The sequence below is a fragment of the Cynocephalus volans genome, chromosome 18 (genome assembly GCF_027409185.1).
Source record: "Cynocephalus volans isolate mCynVol1 chromosome 18, mCynVol1.pri, whole genome shotgun sequence".
Taxonomy (NCBI): domain Eukaryota; kingdom Metazoa; phylum Chordata; class Mammalia; order Dermoptera; family Cynocephalidae; genus Cynocephalus; species Cynocephalus volans.
Genome location: NC_084477.1, coordinates 12,603,965 through 12,625,329, shown reverse-complemented (window position 1 = coordinate 12,625,329; position 21,365 = coordinate 12,603,965). Strand labels below are relative to the sequence as shown.

At 38.4% G+C, this 21,365-nt stretch overlaps 1 protein-coding gene across 1 annotated transcript in view; it reads left to right on the top strand.

Annotated features, from left to right (window-relative positions):
- The window catches only part of RYR2 (ryanodine receptor 2), a 448,094-nt gene that overhangs the window by 78,534 nt on the left and 348,195 nt on the right, over positions 1–21,365 (top strand). The window contains exons 6-8 of the mRNA XM_063082911.1: positions 8,692–8,766; positions 13,006–13,084; positions 16,072–16,184. Coding sequence (XP_062938981.1) covers positions 8,692–8,766; positions 13,006–13,084; positions 16,072–16,184 — 267 coding nt within the window. The remainder of the gene's footprint in view (positions 1–8,691; positions 8,767–13,005; positions 13,085–16,071; positions 16,185–21,365) is intronic.

The window sequence follows — 21,365 nt, the reverse complement described above, 5'->3', positions numbered from 1 at the left end:
GAACATACATCTGGTATGAAAAGGTGAATTTCTATCAAAGTAAGCCAAAGCAGACAAGGTACATAATTGTTCTTGGCCATAGTAAATCAAATATATTATAGAAAAAAAAAATAAGTACTCTCTAAAAAGAGCATCATTCTGTGAAGGAGTATAATTTTTCAAAGTAGATTTTTTCCCCTTTTCAGTATGTGAAAAAAAAGTGATTTTTTTAAAAATAGTTTTTCTTAGATTGCCTTTTAATATGTTTTAAGAATGGTTCTGGGGGGCGTTTCAAGATGGCGGTGGCTGCGGTGGCTGGCGCGGAGTAGCTGAGGTGGAAAAGGCGGCCACTGGGCCTCAGGCAGCCGGGAAACTTGTGGACCTTCCTCTTGCCATCTCTTAAGGGAGGTCCGCTGCTGGTGGCCGGTCATGGGGGGTGACCGCCACTTTGCCCCCGGCAGGAGAGGCTGCCTCATTTACAGGCAACAGCTTTGAAGTGTGGAGCAGGAAAAGAACTGTTTCTTAGCTGCAAAAGCGAGTCTCGAAACAGGGAACATGGCGCCAGGGCTGCTGTGGATGCAGCCAGGATCCCGGAGGCCGGGGCCGCGCTGAAGGCGGCCAGCTGCCCTATTCAGGATTCGAGGTTTCAGGCCAGCATTAAAGAAGATTCGGGGGAGCGCCCGAGCTGCACCGCGACTGAACAGCCCGAGGCGGCAGCGGCCGAGAACAGGGAAGGCGACAAACCACAGACAGAGAGTGAGCACCCGACCTGGCACAACCCTGTGAGTGACCCCTGGTCCAGCTCTGTTCGGCGGGATTATGCCCACCCGGCTCCCGCCTGCATCGCTAGGCCACTCACTGCCCCAGGGCGGCCTCCATTTTCCCAGGTGTGGGCAGCTCCGCCCGGCTCCGCCCTCACTGAGCCTACCCACTTGCTTGGCCCGGCGCGGGGCTTTCTGGAGCCTGCGGGCCGGCCTCCCCTCCCACTCCCTCCGCGGTTCTCTGGCGGGGCTGGTGGCAGGGGGCGTCCCCGGCCAGTGTCGGAAGGGCAAGGAAGTACGGGCGGGCCGACTGTCACTCCCCCACTCCCTGGACTCTGGCCCCCGGTAAACTTCCTGTTACTGGGAGGCAGATACCATCTCTGCGGCCACCAGTTCGGAAAAAAGCCTAAGCAATTTCTGGTTGGGAATAGTGTGGTAGGAGAGTTCCCAGGTCCGCTTGAACCTGCCGGAGAGCTGGCTGCAGGCGGGCGCTAGACTCGGTTTATACCGGGGGGATACAAAGGTGAACAAGTCCCGAGAAAGATCTACACAGTGCTACAAAGGCACCCAGAGCGACCGGTCGTCTGTGCCTAGCAGAAACCTGGTAGACTTCCTGGGGGAGGCAGTGCCGAGCAGGGTCTTGAAAGCCCAGCTGATAGATGAGGGTTGCAGAAGACACGCCCCAGCCCAGCACAGTGCGCACAGAGTGGGGAGACGTGTGGCCAGGGAGGCAGAGACTTGACAGAAACCACACACCCTGTGGGGTTGCCACTGCACGATCCAACAGCCTGGGCCAGAGCACATGGAACAGGGAGAAGTCCTGCACAGGAAGTGAAAGCTCAACAGCGATCACACACCCTGTGGTACGTGATCCACCAGCCCAGCAGAGTCCAAGCTGAAAAGAAAGGTGGCTCCCCAGAGAAGCCCAAGACCCGAGGCAACCACACACACAAGGCACTAGAGGCCAACTGAGCAGCCACGGAGGTAGCCATACCAAATTGGCAACCACAGCAACATCCTAGTTAGTCATTAGTCTCAAACCGGTGGACTGTGAAACCCCCTGCCACAATGAATAAACATCAAAAAAAAGATACCAGAAATACAAAAAATCAAGAAATTACACCACCAAAAGTTAATAAATCTCAAACTCTAGATCCTATAGAACAAGAAGCCCTTGAAATGACTGACAAGGAATTGCGAGTGATAATTCTAAGGAAACTGAATGAGATACAAGAAAACACATCATGATGAAATGAGGAAAAGTATACAGGATCTGAAAGAGGAAATGTACAAAGAAATCAGTGTCCTGAAAAAAAATGTAGCAGAACTTGCTGAACTGAAGAAGTTATTCAGCGAAATAAAAAACACAACGGAGAGTTTAACCAGCAGGCTTGTCGAAGTTGAAGAGAGAACCTCTGAACTTGAAGATGGGCTGTTTGAAATAACACAAGCAGACAAAAAGAAATAAAAAAGAATCAAGGACATTGAAGAAAATCTGAGAGAGATATCAGACAACCTTAAGCGCTCAAATATCCGAGTCATGGGTATTCCAGAAGGGGAGGAAAATGGAGATTCCATTGAAAACATATTCAACAAAATAGTGGCAGAAAACTTCCCAGGTATAGGAAAAATCACAGATCTTCAGATCCAGGAAGCTCAACGATCTCCAAACGTATTCAACCCAAAAAGGCCTTCTCCAAGACATGTCATAGTCAAATTGGCAAAACTCAGAGACAAAGAGAGAATCTTAAAAGCTGCAAGAGAGAAGCGTCAAAACACCTATAAGGGAGCCTCAATCAGGCTAACATCAGACTTCTCATCACAAACCCTAAAAGCTAGAAAGGAATGGGATGATATATGCAAAATACTAAAAGACAAAGATTGCCAGCCAAGAGTACTCTACCCTGCAAGGCTATCCTTCCGAAATGAAGGGGAAATAGTATATTTCTCAGACAAACAAAAACTGCGGGAGTTCACTACCACACGACCACCCTTACAAGAAATCCTCAAGGGAGTACTGGGTTTGTTTCCTGAAAAATAACTACCACTGCCATAAAAACCTAAGAAAAATCAATACCCACTAGTATAATAAAAATGGCATTCATGAAGAGAAAACAAGCAAACAAAAATGCTATCTACAACCTAAGGAACCAACAAACACAGAAAACAAACAGTAAATCAGAAAGCAAGGAACAAAAGACACCTAAGACAACCAAACAACCAATAAAATGCTAGGAATAAATCAACACCTTTCAATAACAACTCTTAATGTAAAAGGCTTAAATTCCGCAATCAAAAGACACAGACTGGCTGACTGGATCAAAAAGGAGGACCCAACTATATGCTGCCTACAAGAGACCCACCTCACCCATAAAGATTCACACAGACTAAGAGTGAAAGGATGGAAAAAGATTTACCATGCAAACAGAAAAGAAAAACGAGCTGGAGTAGCTATTCTTATATCTGACAAAATAGACTTTAAACTAAAAACCATAAAAAGAGACAATGAGGGACACTACTTAATGATAAATGGACTGATCCATCAAGAAGACATAACAATCATAAATATGTACGCACCCATTGTTGGAGCAGCCAGATTTATAAAACAAACTCTATTAGACCTAAAGAAGGAAATAGACACTAATACCGTAATAGCAGGGGACCTGAACACCCCACTGTCAATATTGGACAGATCATCTAGGCAAAGAATCAGTAGAGAAACACAAGATCTAAACAAGACTCTAGACCAATTGGAATTGGCAGATATCTACAGAACATTCCACCCAACAACCTCAGAATATTCATTCTTCTCAGCAGCACATGGATCATTCTCCAGGATAGATCTCATATTGGGTCACAAATCAAGTCTCAATAAATTCAAAAAAATTGGAATTATCCCATGTATCTTCTCAGACCACAATGGATTAAAACTAGAAATTAATAACAAATGAAACTCTGGAAACTATACAAACACATGGAAATTAAACAGCATTCTACTTAATGACATATGGGTCCAAGAAGAAATCAAGCAGGAAATCAAAAAATTTATTGAAACTAATGAAAACAATGATACATCATACCAAAACCTGTGGGTTACTGCAAAAGCAGTATTGAGGGGGAAATTTGTTGCATTAAACGCTCACTTCAGAAGAATGGAAAGATGGCAAGTGAACAACCTAACACTTCACCTTAAAGAACTAGAAAAACAAGAACAATACAAACCTAAAGTTAGCCGACAGAAAGAAATCATTAAGATCAGAGCAGAACTGAATGAAATTGAAAACCAAAAAACAATTCAAAAGATCAACGAATCAAAAAGTTGGTTTTTTGAAAAGATAAATAAAATTGACAAACCATTAGCATGGCTAACAAAAAAAAGAAGAGAGAAGACTCAAATAACAAAAATTAGAAATGTAAAAGGCGATATTACAACTGATTCATCTGAAATACAAGGAATCATTCGAGACTACTATAAGCAACTATACGCCAACAAATTTGAAAATCTGGAGGAAATGGATAAATTTCTGGACACACACAAGTTCCCAAAACTGAACCATGAAGACGTAGAAAATTTGAACAGACCAATAACAATAAAGGAGATTGAAGCTGTTATCAGAAGGCTCCCAACCAAGAAAAGCCCAGGACCAAATGGATTCACAGCAGAATTTTACCAAACATTCAAAGAGGAATTGACACCGATTCTTTACAAACTATTCCAAAAGATTGAAACGGACGCAAATCTCCCAAACTCATTGTATGAAGCAAACATCATCCTGATACCAAAACCAGGTAAAGATATAACCAAAAAAGAAAACTACAGGCCGATATCCTTGATGAATATAGATGCAAAAATCCTCACTAAAATACTAGCAAACAGAATACAGCAACACATATGAAAAATTATTCATCACGATCAAGTGGGATTCATCCCAGGGATGCAAGGTTGGTTCAACATACGCAAATCAATAAATGTGATACACCATATTAATAAAGTCAAACACAAGGACCATATGATCATCTCTATAGATGCTGAAAAAGCATTTGATAAAGTTCAGCACTCATTCATGACAAAGACCCTCTATAAGTTAGGTATAGAGGGAAAGTATCTCAACATAATTAAAGCCATATATGCCAACCCACTGCCAATATCATCCTGAATGGGGAAAAGCTGAAAGCTTTTCCTTTAAGAACAGGAACTAGACAAGGATGCCCACTCTCACCACTCCTATTTAACATAGTGTTGGAAGTACTAGCCAGAGCAATCAGAGAAGAGAAGGACATAAAGGGCATCCAGATTGGAAAAGATGAAGTCAAACTGTCCCTGTTTGCAGATGACACGATCCTATATATCAAACAGCCTAAAACCTCTACAAAAAAACTGCTGGAATTGATAAATGATTTCAGCACAGTAGCAGGATACAAAATCAACACACAAAAATCAGTAGCATTTCTTTTCTCCAATAGTGAACATGCAGAACGAGAAATCAAGAAAGCCTGCCCATTTACAATAGCCACCAAAAAAATAAAATACTTAGGAATTGAGTTAACCAAGGAGGTGAAAAATCTCTCTAATGAGAACTACAAACCACTGCTGAGAGAAATTAAGAGAGGATACAAGAAGATGGAAAGATATCCCATGCTCTTGGATTGGAAGAATCAACATAGTGAAAATGTCCATACTACCCAAAGTGATATTCAAATTCAATGCAATCCCCATCAAAATTCCAAAGACATTTTTCTCAGAAATGGAAAAAATTATCCAGTCATTTATATGGAACAATAAAAGACCACGCATAGCCAAAGCAATGCTGAGCAAAGTATAAAGCTGGAGGCATAACACTACCTGACTTTAAGCTATACTACAAAGCTATAATAACCAAAACAGTATGGTACTGGCATAAAAACAGACACACTGACCAATGGAATAGAATAGAGAATCTAGAAATCAACCCACACACTTACTGCCATCTGATCTTTGACAAAGTCACCAAGCCTATTCACTGGGGAAGGGACTGCCTCTTCAGCAAATGGTGCTGGGGTAACTGGATATCCATATGCAGGAGAATGAAACTAGATCCATACCTCTCACCGTACACTAAAATCAACTCAAAATAGATTAAGGATTTAAATATACACCCTGAAACAATAAAACTTCTTAAAGAAAACGTAGGAGAAACACTTCAGGAAATAGGACTGGACACAGACTTCATGAATACATCCCCAAAAGCACAGGCAACCAAAGGAAAAATAAACAAATGGGATTATATCAAACTAAAAAGCTTCTGCACAGCAAAAGAAACAATTAAAAGAGTTAAAAGACAACCAACAGAGTGGGAGAAAATATTTGCAAAATATACATCTGACAAAGGATTAATATCCAGAATATATAAGGAACTCAAACAACTTTACAAGAAGAAAACAAGCAACCCAATTAAAAAATGGGCAAAAGAGCTAAGTAGGCATTTCTCTAAGGAAGATATACAAATGGCCAACAGACATATGAAAAAATGCTCAACATCACTCAGCATCCGGGAAATGCAAATCAAAACCACACTGAGATACCATCTCACCCCAGTTAGGATGGCTAAAATCCAAAAGACTCTGAACGATAAATGCTGGCGAGGTTGCGGAGAAAAAGGAACTCTCATACATTGTTGGTGGGACTGCAAAATGGTGCAGCCTCTATGGAAAATGGTATGGAGGTTCCTCAAACAATTGCAGATAGATCTACCATACGACCCAGCTATCCCACTGTTGGGAATATACCCAGAGGAATGGAAATCATCAAGTCGAAGGTATACCTGTTCCCCAATGTTCATCGCAGCACTCTTTACGATAGCCAAGAGTTGGAACCAGCCCAAATGTCCATCATCAGAAGAGTGGATATGGAAAATGTGGTACATCTACACAATGGAATACTACTCAGCTATAAAAACGAATGAAATACTGCCATTTGCAACAACATGGATGGACCTCGAGAGAATTATATTAAGTGAAACAAGTCAGGCACAGAAAGAGAAACACCACATCTAAAAATTAATATATAAATTCACACACACACACACACACACACACACACACACACACACACACACACACACACACAAAACCGGGGGGGGGGGGAAGATATAACAACCACAATTACTTGAAGTTCATATGACAAGCAAACAGAAAGGACATTGTTGGGGGGGAGGGGGGGAGGGAGAAGGGAGGGAGGTTTTGGTGATGGGGATCAATAATCAGCCACAATATATATTGACAAAATAAAATTTAAAAAAGAAATATCTCAGATAAAAATATATATATATGAAAAAATAAAAAAATAAAAATAATAAAAAATAAATAAAATTCTGCTAAACCATTGAATAAAAAAAAAAAAGAATGGTTCTGAAGTCCTTCAGGCATAACATATCAATAAAATTATTTTAAGAAATTATATGGAGCAATAGGGAGGTGATGTATTTTTAGTAAAAAGGGTATTAGTCGTTACACTTTATTAGTATTGTATATTAAAGTACTTCTGTAATTCTTAAAGTATAGGTCCATTTCATCACTCTCATCCTTAAAATCCTTAAAGACCTCTTTTTCCTACGGAAAGATGTGTGCATTCCTTGGCATAACGTTCTATGCCTCCTGTGATCTTACCCTGATCTAATTTTTTAGATTCTGTAATTACCCTGTAATTCCTATTGTTTCTCCCTGCAACCCAACACTGCCTCCCATCATCGCTTCCTCTTTATGAACACTTTGAAATTATGTACCATGAGGCCTCCATGCACTCTCCACATTCAGCCTGAAATGGGCTCCCCCACATCCAGTTTTCATTCAACCAGTGTGTATTGAGTGCTTACTATGGCCTGACATTGTGCTCAGAGCTGGAGGTGGGATGATAATCAAGATGAGGTCATTTCCTTGAGGAGTTCATGGTCTTGTCAAAGAGAGAGAGGTTCTTGCAGTGTGGCATGATAACGCCAGGGCACAGGTGCATACCTAGGGATCTGGGAGGACCAAGGGAGTGGCTGCCTTTGAGGAAACAGGAGGAGGCTACATAGAGGAGGTAGCCTTGCACTTGAGCTTTAAAACACAGTTCCTAAGGCAGAAAAGACAATAGGAACAGAGGGAGCATTGGGTCCTAAGACAGAGCAGCCTGAAAACAGCAGGGCATATTCAAGGAAGGGAGAGTGTTTGGGTATGTTTGGAACATAGAGTGGTTGGGAGACAGGGCTAGGAAGGATTGAGAGTAAATGTTCTCTAAGCTCGTCCTTCTTGAAGTGTGGTCCCTGTACCAAGAGTGTCAGCATCACCTAGAAAACTTTTGAAATGAGACTTCTCTATCTACCCTAGACCTATTCAATGAGAATCTTAGTGGGAAAACCCAGAAATCTGTGTTTTAACAAGCTCTCTAGGTGATTTGTAAGCATGCTAAAATTCAAGAAACACTCTTCTATTTTGTAGAAAGGAAGTAGACTCTTTCCTATGCGTAATTGGGAGGAATGAAAAGTTTTTAAGCCTGGAGGTAATAGGCTCAATTTTGTGTTTTAGGAAGACTCACACATTGAACCACTATTTGTTTATTGCTAATTGTGTGTTGGGCATTTTTCTGGGTACTTGGAACACAGTGGTGACCCATCATTGGGTTCCTCTCCAATGGAGACCATAATATAACAGGAAACATGGATAGTAACTATGTACACTATTATTGAATAATTACAAATTATGATAATTACTGAAATCAAAGTCACTACCAAGTGCTAGCCCCACAGTAAGGTTATCCTTGATATTTTATTCCAGTTTAAGCATTATTTCATCAGCTCTGTGCGTGTCTGCAGTAGCTCTTACTGCATTCTTTCCTATTAATCTTTCCCTTGAGAGCAAGAGAGCACTTTGTTGACACGGTGACGTTTACTCTTTTCTGTTTTTCTGTTCTCTCCCCTCTTTCTTCTCTGTGCAGACAGCTCAAGGTGGTGGTCATCGAACACTCCTCTATGGGCATGCCATCTTGCTGCGTCATTCCTACAGTGGCATGGTGAGTAGACATTGTGATTTCATCTCTCATGTGGTCATGCCGATCCATTTGAGGAAACCATAGTCAGGAAATGCTGGTAGTGTCATTTCAGCAGTGGTATTAATGAGCTTGGATGTATACGTCCTTTAATACCTTTGTACCCTGTTTAGTTTTCTCATTTATAAGGTGAAGGTTAGCTTAGATGATCTTTAAGGTCCTTCAATTCCACCATTATATGATTCTTATTTTTCATGTCTTACTTTTGAAAGAAAAGTTTTAGGGGGAGAGAGGCAAATAAGAAATATTGGTTTTTTCTGATTTTGTTTTAAATAATTTATTTATTAAAGAATGAAAATATCCTTATGGAAAGATTTGGTAAAAAAAAAAAATTGACTTGTATATTCCAGTTATGTTACCCACTAATTTCCTTTCCTTCTTTAAGTATTTTCTTTTTTCATATCAGCCTTTTCTTTTACCCATTTATCCATTCGGCTCCTCTTAGGCAGATTTCTCATTTTCTAAATTGTATATATTAAAAGAGAAACATATATGAGCATTTTCTTACATATTTTACATTAATATATTTAAAAATATTATATATAATGTGTAAAATATATAAATAATATGTTATATGTAAAAACATAAAAGTTTTATTATATTATTTTTAAAGCATTATTAAATTATAAAAGCAATACCTATTTATTATATAAAACTTGGAAGTTACAGAAGAAAAAATTCTTCTGATCACGGTAGTAAGAGAGAAGTGTTGGGACAATGAGGTGACAAATATCTGAAGTGGTAGATATGCTAAATACCCCAGTATGAGCATTGTGCACAGTATAAATGTATGCAGGTATGTATTGTACTCCATAAATATATACAATTATGGGTCATTAAGAAAAAGTAAATTTAAAGGAAAAAGAAATAGAGAGTCAAATAGTGTTTACCAGAGGCAGGAAAAGGGAGAGGGGGTACAGGAAAAGGTTGGTAGATTATACAAAGTTACAAAGTTAAAGTTAGAAAGAATAAGTTCTGGTGCTCTAAGGTGACTATAGTAAATCATATTTATATTGTCTATTTCTACATAGCCAGAAAAGAGGTTCTTGAATGTTATAACCAACAAGAAATGACAAATGTTTAGGTGATAGATATGTTAACTACTCTGATTGGATCGTTGAGCAATATATGCATGTATTGAAACAACAAACTGTACCCCATAAACACATACAATGAAAAGTTTATTAATTAATTAAGAAAAAGGAAAGAAAAAAAGAAAAAGAAAAGTGTTGGGTACTTAAAAAAATTGCAATTTTGTCTGTTTTTAATTTTTTTGTTACATAATTGAGATCTTACTACATAACCAAATTTATATCTTGGTTATTTTGCATAGTATAATAAGAATTTTTCACGTTGTTCAAATTCTTCATCGACATAATTTTAGTGTCTGCATGATAGCTCAATATCTGGAAGTATAATATAATTAATCATTCCTTTGAAAAAGGAGGTAATTTTTGCAAATATTGTTCTGGAGCAGGAGAATAAGCATAGCTCAATACCAACATCCAACAAGCACGCAGAAATTGTCAATCTCAGTCATGGATATTGATGTGATAATCTGATCTGAAATGTCAGGTTAATAGAATTAAAAAGTATAACAAGAGAAGTACGGGAAAAGTACAGACATAATTTTAATGATGATTTAATAACATCATTTCTACTAGTATGCTGCATCACATAAATCGGTCAAATAAGAAAAATTGTGATCATCTTTATAATTGCCAAAAGAGGTCCTTAGTAAAACTCAACACCCATTCCTAATAAAAACTAAACATTGGTGAGTATTTCTAAAGAACATTAATGTCAGAACAATAGCCAATATCATAATTGTGAAGCACAGAAACTATTCTTGAGCAAATGAACTAAAACAAACAAGTATGGAACCAATGTAAATGCCCATCAATGGATGATTGGATAAGGAAATTGTGGTATATATACACCATGGAATACTACTCTGCCCATAAAAAAGATTGAAATTTTCCCATTTGCAAGGACATGGGTGAGCTTGGAGAAACTTACGTTGAGTGAAATAAGCAAAGCACAGAGGGAAAAATACCACATGTCCTCACCCATAAGTGGGAGTTAAGAGAGAAAGAAAGAAGGAAAGAAAGACCACAGTGGTGTGTTGGACTTGCAGAGGGAGAGAACATACCTAGGGATACAACATGGAGTTGGGGAAAGGGGGAGGGGGGGAGGTTGGCGATAATTGGGTGGGGGAGATGGGGTACAAATGCAATTTGTGGTAATTGCCATGCTGCCAGTGTGGATCTGGTCTTCACATCTAGGGCATGAGGGGGGACAATCAGCCTTGTATCTCATGCATATTCATAACCAACTTTAAAAAAAATGAAATAAGGATTTGTTTTGTCTACAGTGCCATCTAGCACTGTTCTGGAAGTTTTGGCTGACATGGCAAATTATCAAATAGTATAAAGTAAAACAGTTTAATAAAGTGGCTGGATACAAGACAAATATATAAAAACAACTTGCCTGTATAGAGCAATCACACATTAAAATTTCATGGAAAGAATTCCATTTTCCATAGCAATCAAAACACATAAACTGTATGAAATAATAAATGTGAGGGTCTATTTTAAGAAAACTGCTCTCTGTACATAATAGATGGGTTAAAAGCCTGGACTTTGTTGTTAGATCTGGATTTAGTCTCACTTTGCCACATGCTTGATAGCCTGGGCTGAGCCTCTTTAAGCCTGTAATTGCATCTGAAAATTTCATCCATTCATTCAATAAATATTATTTAGCACCTGCTATGCTAGGCACTGTACTAGGTGCTGGAAATCATAGTGAGTAGGTCTCAGTCCTTGCCCTCATGGAACTGAAAAAACATTTAGTGAAATAATTATAGTGTCTACCTCAGGGTTGCTGTGAACATTAAAGGAGAGAGTACATGTTAATAGTTATAGTGCCTAGGGCTGTAATATTATTGAAAAACACTACAGAAGACTTTAATAGGAATCATCCTATGTTTTCGTCTGGAAAGTCTGAGTATTGTAAAGTTATTATTTTTTCTCAAATAATAGCAGACATTTAACACAGTTTGGATCTAAACTACGTCAGAGACCACCATGGGCTGTTTGTCTCGAGGTTAGACTGTACTCCTGCACTGGCTAAAAACAGGTTTGGGGGACCTTGAAAACCTCTTTACTATAACCTTAGGAGCCAGGGCTCTGTAGTCAAGAGACAGAATCAGAGTCTGCAGTCAACTTGATTCTACATCCCAATGGTGGACTTTCACCTAATGTGCCAGCACTTCTTCCCCTGATCAGTTCATCTCCTGCCTTCTCTCACTCATGGACACCTACCTAGCTGGGTGGGCCATATTCCATAATAGGAATTTTCTAGACTTTGCATTAATTTTCCAGTGATTTGGGGGGAGGGGTTTGATTTGAATGGTCTGAGTGATCTGGGCTTGCTCAACCTCCAGAGTGGTCTCTGGGTACTCTTTTGCAGGGCTCCTGCTCTTGCTGGTGATGCACTTGCTTGGTGTAGTTGTATTTTGAGCTCATACCACATTCATCTTTGTGTCCTCATTCTTATAATACGTAGCAAGGTTTTTGAAGGTGCGGTGGGACTAGAGGAGTTGGCTTGAGAAATGATCCAAAACTTTATGTCTGAGAATATATAGTTAGGAAAACCTAAAGGTGGGAGGAGTAGGGAGATGATGGTGTCACAGGTGTGATGACTCTTAGGGAAACATATATATGTATACACATGATAAATCTCATACCAAATCAATTCTGGATGGAATTCAAAGAGCTAAAATTTTTAAATAAAAGGAAAGCTGGAAGATAAAAGTGAATGGTTTTCAAATTTCCATTTGGAAAAAAGATTTCAGTCCGTCAGATCAAGTCGCACTTTTGCTGATTATCATGAATATCACACGAAGTGAGAGATGTACAAATGTCCCCAGTCACTTGTCTTCTTGTACTGACAGAGCACATTTCCCGGGTCTTTTAGGAGGGAAAAAGGCCACATCTCCTATAGAACCGTGCTCCTAATGCATGCCCTGTGAGTGCTCTTCTGCTTCATTTGCATTTAGAAGCCGGGGCTTTGTGCAGAAGCATCCAGATTTTCAGGAACAGACTGGTACAACGGAGATAGATGGATACCAAATGATGTCAGAATAAGATGCTGAAATGATTACAAATGTTGAGTGACAACTACCGGTTCTGTGTTTTTTAGTATCTGTGCTGCCTGTCCACCTCCCGGTCTTCAACTGATAAACTGGCTTTTGATGTTGGCTTGCAAGAGGACACCACAGGTAAGCACCTTGTGACATGATGACACCGTGTCCAGAGAGAGCCTGGCATGGATTGATTGGAGGAAATCTGAGACGTGCTCTGAGATACATTAGATGAATATACCTACAGATGGAGTCAGGAAAAAAGGGAATGACTTCCTAATGAAGGTTTTTAGGAGGAGGCTGTGTTTCTGTTGGTCATTCCAACATAATTACTGATATGCTCAAACTGGATTTTAAACCTTATTCTCCTTGGAGGTTTGGATAGAAGAATAGTACTCAATACATGATTTACTGAGTGTGAATCATACTAATGTGCATTGAGTAGTTTATGAAGTATTATTGCATGGCTCTTTCATCTTAAAAAAATATATATATATACATGTATGTATATATGTATATATATATATATATTTTAAAAGATGACCAGTAAGGGGATCTTAACCCTTGACTTGGTGTTGTCAGCACCATGCTCACCCAGTGAGCTAACCAGCCATCCCTATATAGGGATCCGAACCTGTGGCCTTGGTGTTATCAGCACCACACTCTCCCGAGTGAACCACAGGCTGGCCCCTTAAAAATATTTTTGTCTGAAAAATATACTCAGTGTCAACATTCAAACAAAAGTGTAGAAAATGAAAGTCTCCTTCATTTCTCTGCCCACAGGGTGTTGTGCCACTTATCTGTCTAAATAGACATGCATTTCCATGTTTTCGAAACCACAAAAATGTATATTTTATACATTTATCCTTTTGGAGTATCAAAGTAGGAGGACACAGGTGTTATGTGTGTTCTCGATCTCAATGCTCTGAGGACTTTATGTTTACTTTATATACCTCTGTACAGTTTGACTTTTATATCTCTTACAATAAGCATGCATGACTTTTTGAATGAAAAATAAAGTAGAAAAAAGAATGTAAGAAAATAATCCAACTCTAACTAAGTTGTTTTTTTCAGATATCCCCTGACCCCTTTCTCTGTTTAAAATACTTTTCCATATTCTCTAAATTATTCACAACAGCAAATAGATAAAAATAAACCTGTATTTACCAACATAATTCAATTTTTAGTAGACCAACACATTGTCTTGTACAATAATTCCTGAGAATCCCAGGCACCAAAAGGATAAATGTACTATTCTGATTTTTATTTCATTTTGTATAAGCTCAGTCATTCCTCTGCATTTTTACTAATTTTGTAGTTTTCTCTTTTTAATTAGTGTATATCAGCACACAGTTAAAGTCTTCAGTTCTCTCTTTAAAGGAAGTAAAAAGCACAGTCTAGAACTTGCTTTCATACATTGAGATGATTCTATAATAGTCAAAACAACAAAATAAGTCCGTCATTATCCTTACATTTTTTTTTTTTAAAGATGACCTTTAAGGGGATCTTAACCCTTGACTTGGTGTTGTCAGCACCACGCTCTTCCAGTGAGCGAACCGGCCATCCCTATATAGGATCTGAACCCGTGGCCTTGGTGTTATCAGCACCACACTCTCCCAAGTGAGCCATTGGCCGGCCCATTATCCTTACATTTTGATTTCCTTATGCTACTCTGTTTTTTTTGGTAGTTCTCTCCTTCCTCTGAATTACTGAATTATTTATTAGATTTATCATTTGTGGTCTGTCTGCCTTCATCAGAATTGGACTCACAAGACAGATAATTTTTTCTGCCTTGTTTATTGATGTATCCTGAGCTGCTAAAGCAATGATTGGCAAATGGTGGCTGCACTACACGTGTTTGAGTGAATGAATATAAACTACCCACAACTCTAAAAAGGTGCATTTGGTGAACAAAGACAAGGTGCCAGGTGACATTCAAGTGAGACCATGGTTTATGTAAGAAAAGCAGCTCAGGCATAGATTACGTACTGACGGTCAGAATGCTGAAAAAATATCACTTGATGAGTCATTCACTCATTCGTGCAAAATGAATTTTTATTGAGTACCTATAATATGTTAGTAGGAGCTGGAGAAACCCCAGTGAACAAAAACACAAAAAGTCCATTCTGGTATTAGGGAATTAGTCAAGAGAAAAAAAGTTTTCTAGAAGAATAATATATCCGGGCACTGGGAGAGAATAATAATTCTTAGATAACAGATATCACTAATGCACTATTCTCATTTTTGGATACAACTTACATTTAGGTTTTATTTTTTAATTTTTTTAATAATTAAACTTTATTTAAAAATTTTTTTTTTTGTATTTATCATTATACAATGCAGTTGATTTTCATGGCCCTTTACCAATGGAAGGAACTATGAACAGATTGAAGAATTGTGTGCTTCAGGTTATAACTTAGTGGGACTATAGAATGAAGAGTGGACTCATGGTTCGATTTGATCTATACCCAGATCTTTTTTTAATGTGTCCTACAGTAGGATTCTCTTATATTTTACCCTTATATTAATAGAAACACCTACACTCCAAAGTAACAATATAAAACAAGGAAAAAAAGGGGCAGGATAGTAAATTTTAGAGTACTGAGAGATTTTTAAAAAATTATTATAATGCAGCTGTCATATCACAAAACCCTAAGTCCTTTTGAAAATCAAGTGGCAAAAAACTAGACGTTTTTACAGCGAGCAGTGCGAACAGGGTAATAACATGGGATTGTATAAAAAATGAACTCAGATCAGTGTGACTGGTGAATTTGGTCTTATGTTAGCATAAATAAATATTCCTTTTAAGCAATTCTTAGTGGGGGGAAAAAGACACCAACCTTCCCCAAATGTCACACCCAGTTTCTCTGAGACCAGTCTTTGTATTTCAGTGTGTCTTATCCTAAGCTAACATGGCTTAATTCTTTTGATTTTCATGGTTTAAGACATTTATGTGCACTAAATTTCAAATTTCTGCAAGTTGTCTGAACGGTGCAATTACATTTTAAGGAAACTGATTTTGAAGACTTGTTGCATTTCTCTCTTTTGTTTTGGAGTCACTGGCAAAGAAAATCTATTTTAAATTAAGAGGCGCTTCTGTGTTTCGTGTTTCAATCTGTCTGTAGGTGAGGCTTGCTGGTGGACCATCCATCCTGCCTCCAAGCAGAGATCAGAAGGAGAAAAGGTGCGGGTGGGAGATGACCTCATCTTAGTTAGTGTGTCCTCCGAAAGGTACTTGGTAAGTGTGCAAAGTAGGATCAGGTACTCAGTGATATGGTAAATGGCAGGTCAATAAAATGGTCTCTTTAAGGTTGGTATTGCAAACTATCCAGGAAAATTGCTTACAAACAAGCCTGTATCTTTATTAGACAAATTATAAATAACTCTCTCAACAAAAGAATAATTTGTCATGTGTGGAAATGTGGCTTACTGGGTTTACTTAAACAGGCTTTCTTCATGACCTTGATATGTATGTTCATGATATTGGTAGTGCCTGTTTCTGGATTATTTTATTAACAGGATGTAAATGCAGTCTAATCAGGAATTCAAAATTTTCATGGTTTTTAATTTGGGCCCAATGAAAAGGCTGTATTAATGAGGTTGTGACCACCTATTTTGGTATTAATGAAAACAAATTATTATGAGAGAAACACTTGCCTTGTTAAGAAAGAGGAAATAGACAATCAAAAACAGTTGAAGTCTGTCATTGACACTGCAAGGGTCGGGGCTGAAAATGGGAAAACGAAGAAAGAAGTTTATATTTAATCATTGAATGTATTTTTAATTTTTGTGGTGAGACCAATATGTATTTAATTTAACTTATTTAAGAGTCATAGTTTTGCTAAAGAATAATCCTGTTCAGAAGTTCACAGAGCGTTGAAATCAATGGAAATTGGGAAGGATTCCAGCACAAAATATTCTTCTTATTTTAAGGTTAGATAAGTGATTAAACAAATATGAAATGGGGCATTATAAACTTTATGTGAATATCTACATTAAAAAATATTCCCAGGCATCACGATGGATGACAATTGAAACAAAAATCACAAATAGAGCATGTGGCAGGTAAAAGCACACCATGGGTTACAGAAAGTGTATGGCCACTGCCATGCATCAAAATGTTATTTGAGTGTAACTGATTTAGGATGAGGTAAGTGGTTAGTACCTGGGTAGAAATAAGGAGGGTCTGGGGTTGTTGTCAGTCAGCTGCAGTTCACCAACACATTGAGTTTCATTTTTGAAACATTTCTAGGAAGAACAGTGTTGTTTCACTTGCTTTGTGGACCTAGGTCAGAAGACCTGGAAAAGGTGCCTCATGTAACTGACAGGGGCTATTAAATTACATGGAGTGTTTGATGTTGCATAGCCATGGGGAGGCCTGGAGCATTTCTCTGCTTTTGTCTCTTAACCGATGTGGGTAGAAACAGTCATCGTGCAAATTTCTAGGACAATATAGGTGCTCAGATTGTAAAGCAAGCATTTATTAAGTCCTTGCTACGTGCATGTACTGTGGATGTTAGGATGAGGTATTTTGATCAGGAGATGTGCATTTGGAGTTGTACTTAGTAGAAATAATTCAAGCACTCTTTTCCACATACAGATTCTACACATACCTTATTTTGACTTTGACGGAAGGATGCATTTCTTCTCTTGTTATACAATTTGTACTTTCTGCTATATAGTAGAGTTTCTTTGACAGGATGGCATCATCACGCACTAAAGGAGAAGAAAATCTGGAACCTCACAGAGGCCAGGGCTTCTAATACATAAATCTGAATTCTGGCATCCTCATTTGTAAAATGGGGTTGATGCTAATAAAACTATCTAATGCCAAGGTTATTGTAAGGAGACAAGAGATAATGAATTTGAATCTGCTTTGAATTAAAAAGCACTATACAAGTAATAGCAATAATAATAATATCACATGAAGTTCACCTTCTGTTAACTTTGAAAATAGATAAACCTCATGATTAATTCAAATTGACAAATAATTTCCCAGCTACATTGTAGCCAATTACTTAAGTTCTCTTTCCTGTTAACCTTTTATATATGCAGCTACAAAAGAGCAGCCAACCAGGTTGTTAAAATTTCACTTTCATTGGGTAATGAAGTCAATGTTTTTATTGTTTATCCAGCATATAGTAGCAACAACAGGAAAGACCAAGGATGCTTTACACATGGTTCTGTCTTTAAAGAGTTAGTGGAGGAAACAAACCAAACACATGGAGTTGTATGAGAATACTATGAGACAGTACGTAAATGTTACAGTATAGTTAGAGATGCCACAGGAAGTTTCTATGGGTATAGAGCTGGTTAATTATTGTCTCACATTTTCACTGCGGTTGATTAGTAGGGGTTTTATAGAGTTTGAGGGCAGTGGATTCAAGGACTTACATGGTGGACTTTGTGAAAAGGATCTAGAGAAAATGGAAGGGCAAGAAATGAGGTGGTAAGAGGAGTTTGGAACAGACAGATGCAGCTAGAATAATCCATGTACTAAACCCTGAATAACTAAACCCTAATAACTGGCTGTGTATATATATATTCATTTATTAGTACAGAGCCTGATGAGTCCAAGCCTGTTGAGTACGAGCCTGGGCCAATCGTGTAACCTCTTGAAACCCTCAGTTTCCTCATCTGCAGGATGGGATAATAAAGAACTTGACTCGTAAGGTGTTAGGGGAATGAATGCTTAAATCCAAGCCAGGCTCTTAGCTCTGTGACGGGCATGTAAACATTGCCTCCTTATTTACCTGGGAAGTGAGATTTGTGCCTTTTAAGAGTAGTCAAAGAAACTGCAGATATTTAACCAGATGAAGAGAAAGTTGGGAAGGGAAAAGTGAGGAGAGTATTCTAGGTGATTTTAAATAAAGATCTGTCTATCACGGGAAAGCAATTCTGAGAAGATGCTGGTGCGGTTAAATATAAGCTAAAAAATTTGTCTGAAAACAAATGAGTTAAAACTAACTAGTAAAAATAAACATTTGCAGCTTGGTGTCTACTGACCGATGAAGGTCTATTTGGCCACCGCTAACAGGGATGATTAAGCTGAGGTTAAACTGTTTAATTGTACATTCGGTACACTAATAAGGCTTATGACTATTGGAATGCCAGATTGATTAAAACTGACTTAAAGGACTCATTTCTCCTGGTCCTCTGCGGAGTTGCCTTGAGCCGGAAGGGGGCGCTGTGGTTCGCACCAGAATTCCAGGCTCCACCCAGGATGGCTCCACCCTGGTCCGCTTTCAGTCTTGGACATCAGAAAAGGATTTCCAAGGAATAAAGGGTCTTATTTCTAAACATGGTTGCAAACTACTCACCCAAGTAATGTCTTTTCTCATTTTTGCTGTTTTGTATTCTAATATGAAAGGATAGCTTAATGCTCTTTTCAGGAATATCCAAAAGGAAATAAATTCTTTTGCCTCTATTGGAAATTCTGTTTTCTTTTAAGGAAGGCTTTAGCAAAGCAGCTTATAAGTATAAGAGAAATGCACAATTTAAATAGAGAAAACATGGCCAAGTGAGTTTGACTGACAGTGAATCCATTTCAGGCTAAACAAAGTAAGGTAAAGCATACAAAAGAATTTTTATGTGTTTGATGTAAAATCACCCCACTATGCACACCAAGGTTTCCATTCATGGGTTAGATTGTTTGTACTGGAAACATTGATTTCCAACTAATTTTCTATTGATCAGGTGACTTTTTGAAACAGAGTTTTTAAGATCCATAAATACATCACCAAACAACTGATTGAAAATAAATTAGGAAAAGCAGAACCCTTCATTCTAATGGGTGATAAAAACGTTTAAAAGAAAGCTATTCTAGGATTCATAAAAATTTGCTCTACTTCTCTCCTTCCCACCTCTTAATTTCTAAGAAATACAAAGGTCTTTTGATTGCATAATAAATTGCTGAATTGCCTCGACTTGCATAAATTTGAGGATAACTTAAAAGATAGCGATCATAAATATTTTAAAGTGATTTATTATATCAACCAATTCGTTTTTGATTAATTTGCTTTTTCCCCTTTCTGTGGCTCAGGTGTTGGAATCATAGAATATTACGTTTGGAAAGAGCATTCATTTCAATGCCCCTCATGTACTTTTGTTTTTTCAGAAGAAATAACTGAAGCCTGAGGGGTCATATGACTTGTTGACTTGTGTTTCCTGCCTTTGGATGATAATCTGTTCAGAATGTTGGATCACCAGGGCCCAAGTATCTGACATTTCATAAGAGAGAAATAAATGAATGAACAGTTGCCTCATTTAAGGGTTGAATTCTTAATGGCTTGGGGGTTCTGGACCCCAATGGCAGCCTGATAAAGCTTATTGACCTCTTATATTATATAGTAGCCATGTATTTCAGCCTAAGACCAACTTTGCTTTCAAACTGCCAACATCTATTTTTGCTGTAAGGACAACTCATCTTAGTTTCAGTCATTGGAACTGTTACGGCATTCTGGATATTTAATACCATAGGCCTGACTTGATGTTTTTCTTTCTTAGATTTCTCTTTGCTGTTTAAGTAGCAAAATTAAATAAAAGCATCTAAAGTAGTTAGGCCCAGAGAATATTTTCTTCAGAAGAGTGAATATTATTTAAATAACTTTAGATGACTGTCATATGATCTTAAGAGCATATTTAGGACTTTCTCCAACAGACTGAAATTTTCATATTTTTATGGTTTTCTTGTTTATCAGTTTCTTAGACTGCAGGGGGGCCTAGGCCACTCCCAGTGACAAGGTTTCTGATATATGAAAATGAAAATCCTCAAACTGATTTCCCCCAAATTTGGGTTGTTTTAAATATTTACACTTAACACATTAACATTATTAATACATGTACCCAAATCCAATGCATGTATAAACTTATTTATAGATAGTAGGAGTCCCAGGCTTGGAGATCCTACTGAAAATCACTAATCCCCCGAGGAATCCCACCTCTCCTGTGGAAATGCCACCTGTTCATTGCGGCTCAGTGCAAGGAACTCTGCTCTAACCATGTATGCTGGAGTGTTCTCTTCTTACAATTCCTGTAGAGCTTTGATTGCAATTCACACATTTTTTATATAGTGGCTGTCTGGCTATGACAAAGGCTATTGTCTGGAATCCTACTCACAGTGCCAACTGTCTAGCTCTTAATCCTGTTCATGAAGCCAGTTGTAAAGCTAGGTGACCACGCTAGTTGTCGTGGCTCTTTTACCTGCCGGTAATCCTGCACTGACTGGGCTGATGATGGTTGAGCTAGGCCTGGGTCTGGAGCTCCCAGACCCCTCAAGCCAATTCACAGACTGGGTCACAAACACTTCACATGCCAGGCTAGGTCACCAGACCCCTCCACGCCAGGCTGGGTCACCAGACCCCTTCACACAGGTCATTAAGCTCGGTAACTGGCCACAAGGTACTTGGAAGCTGCAGGT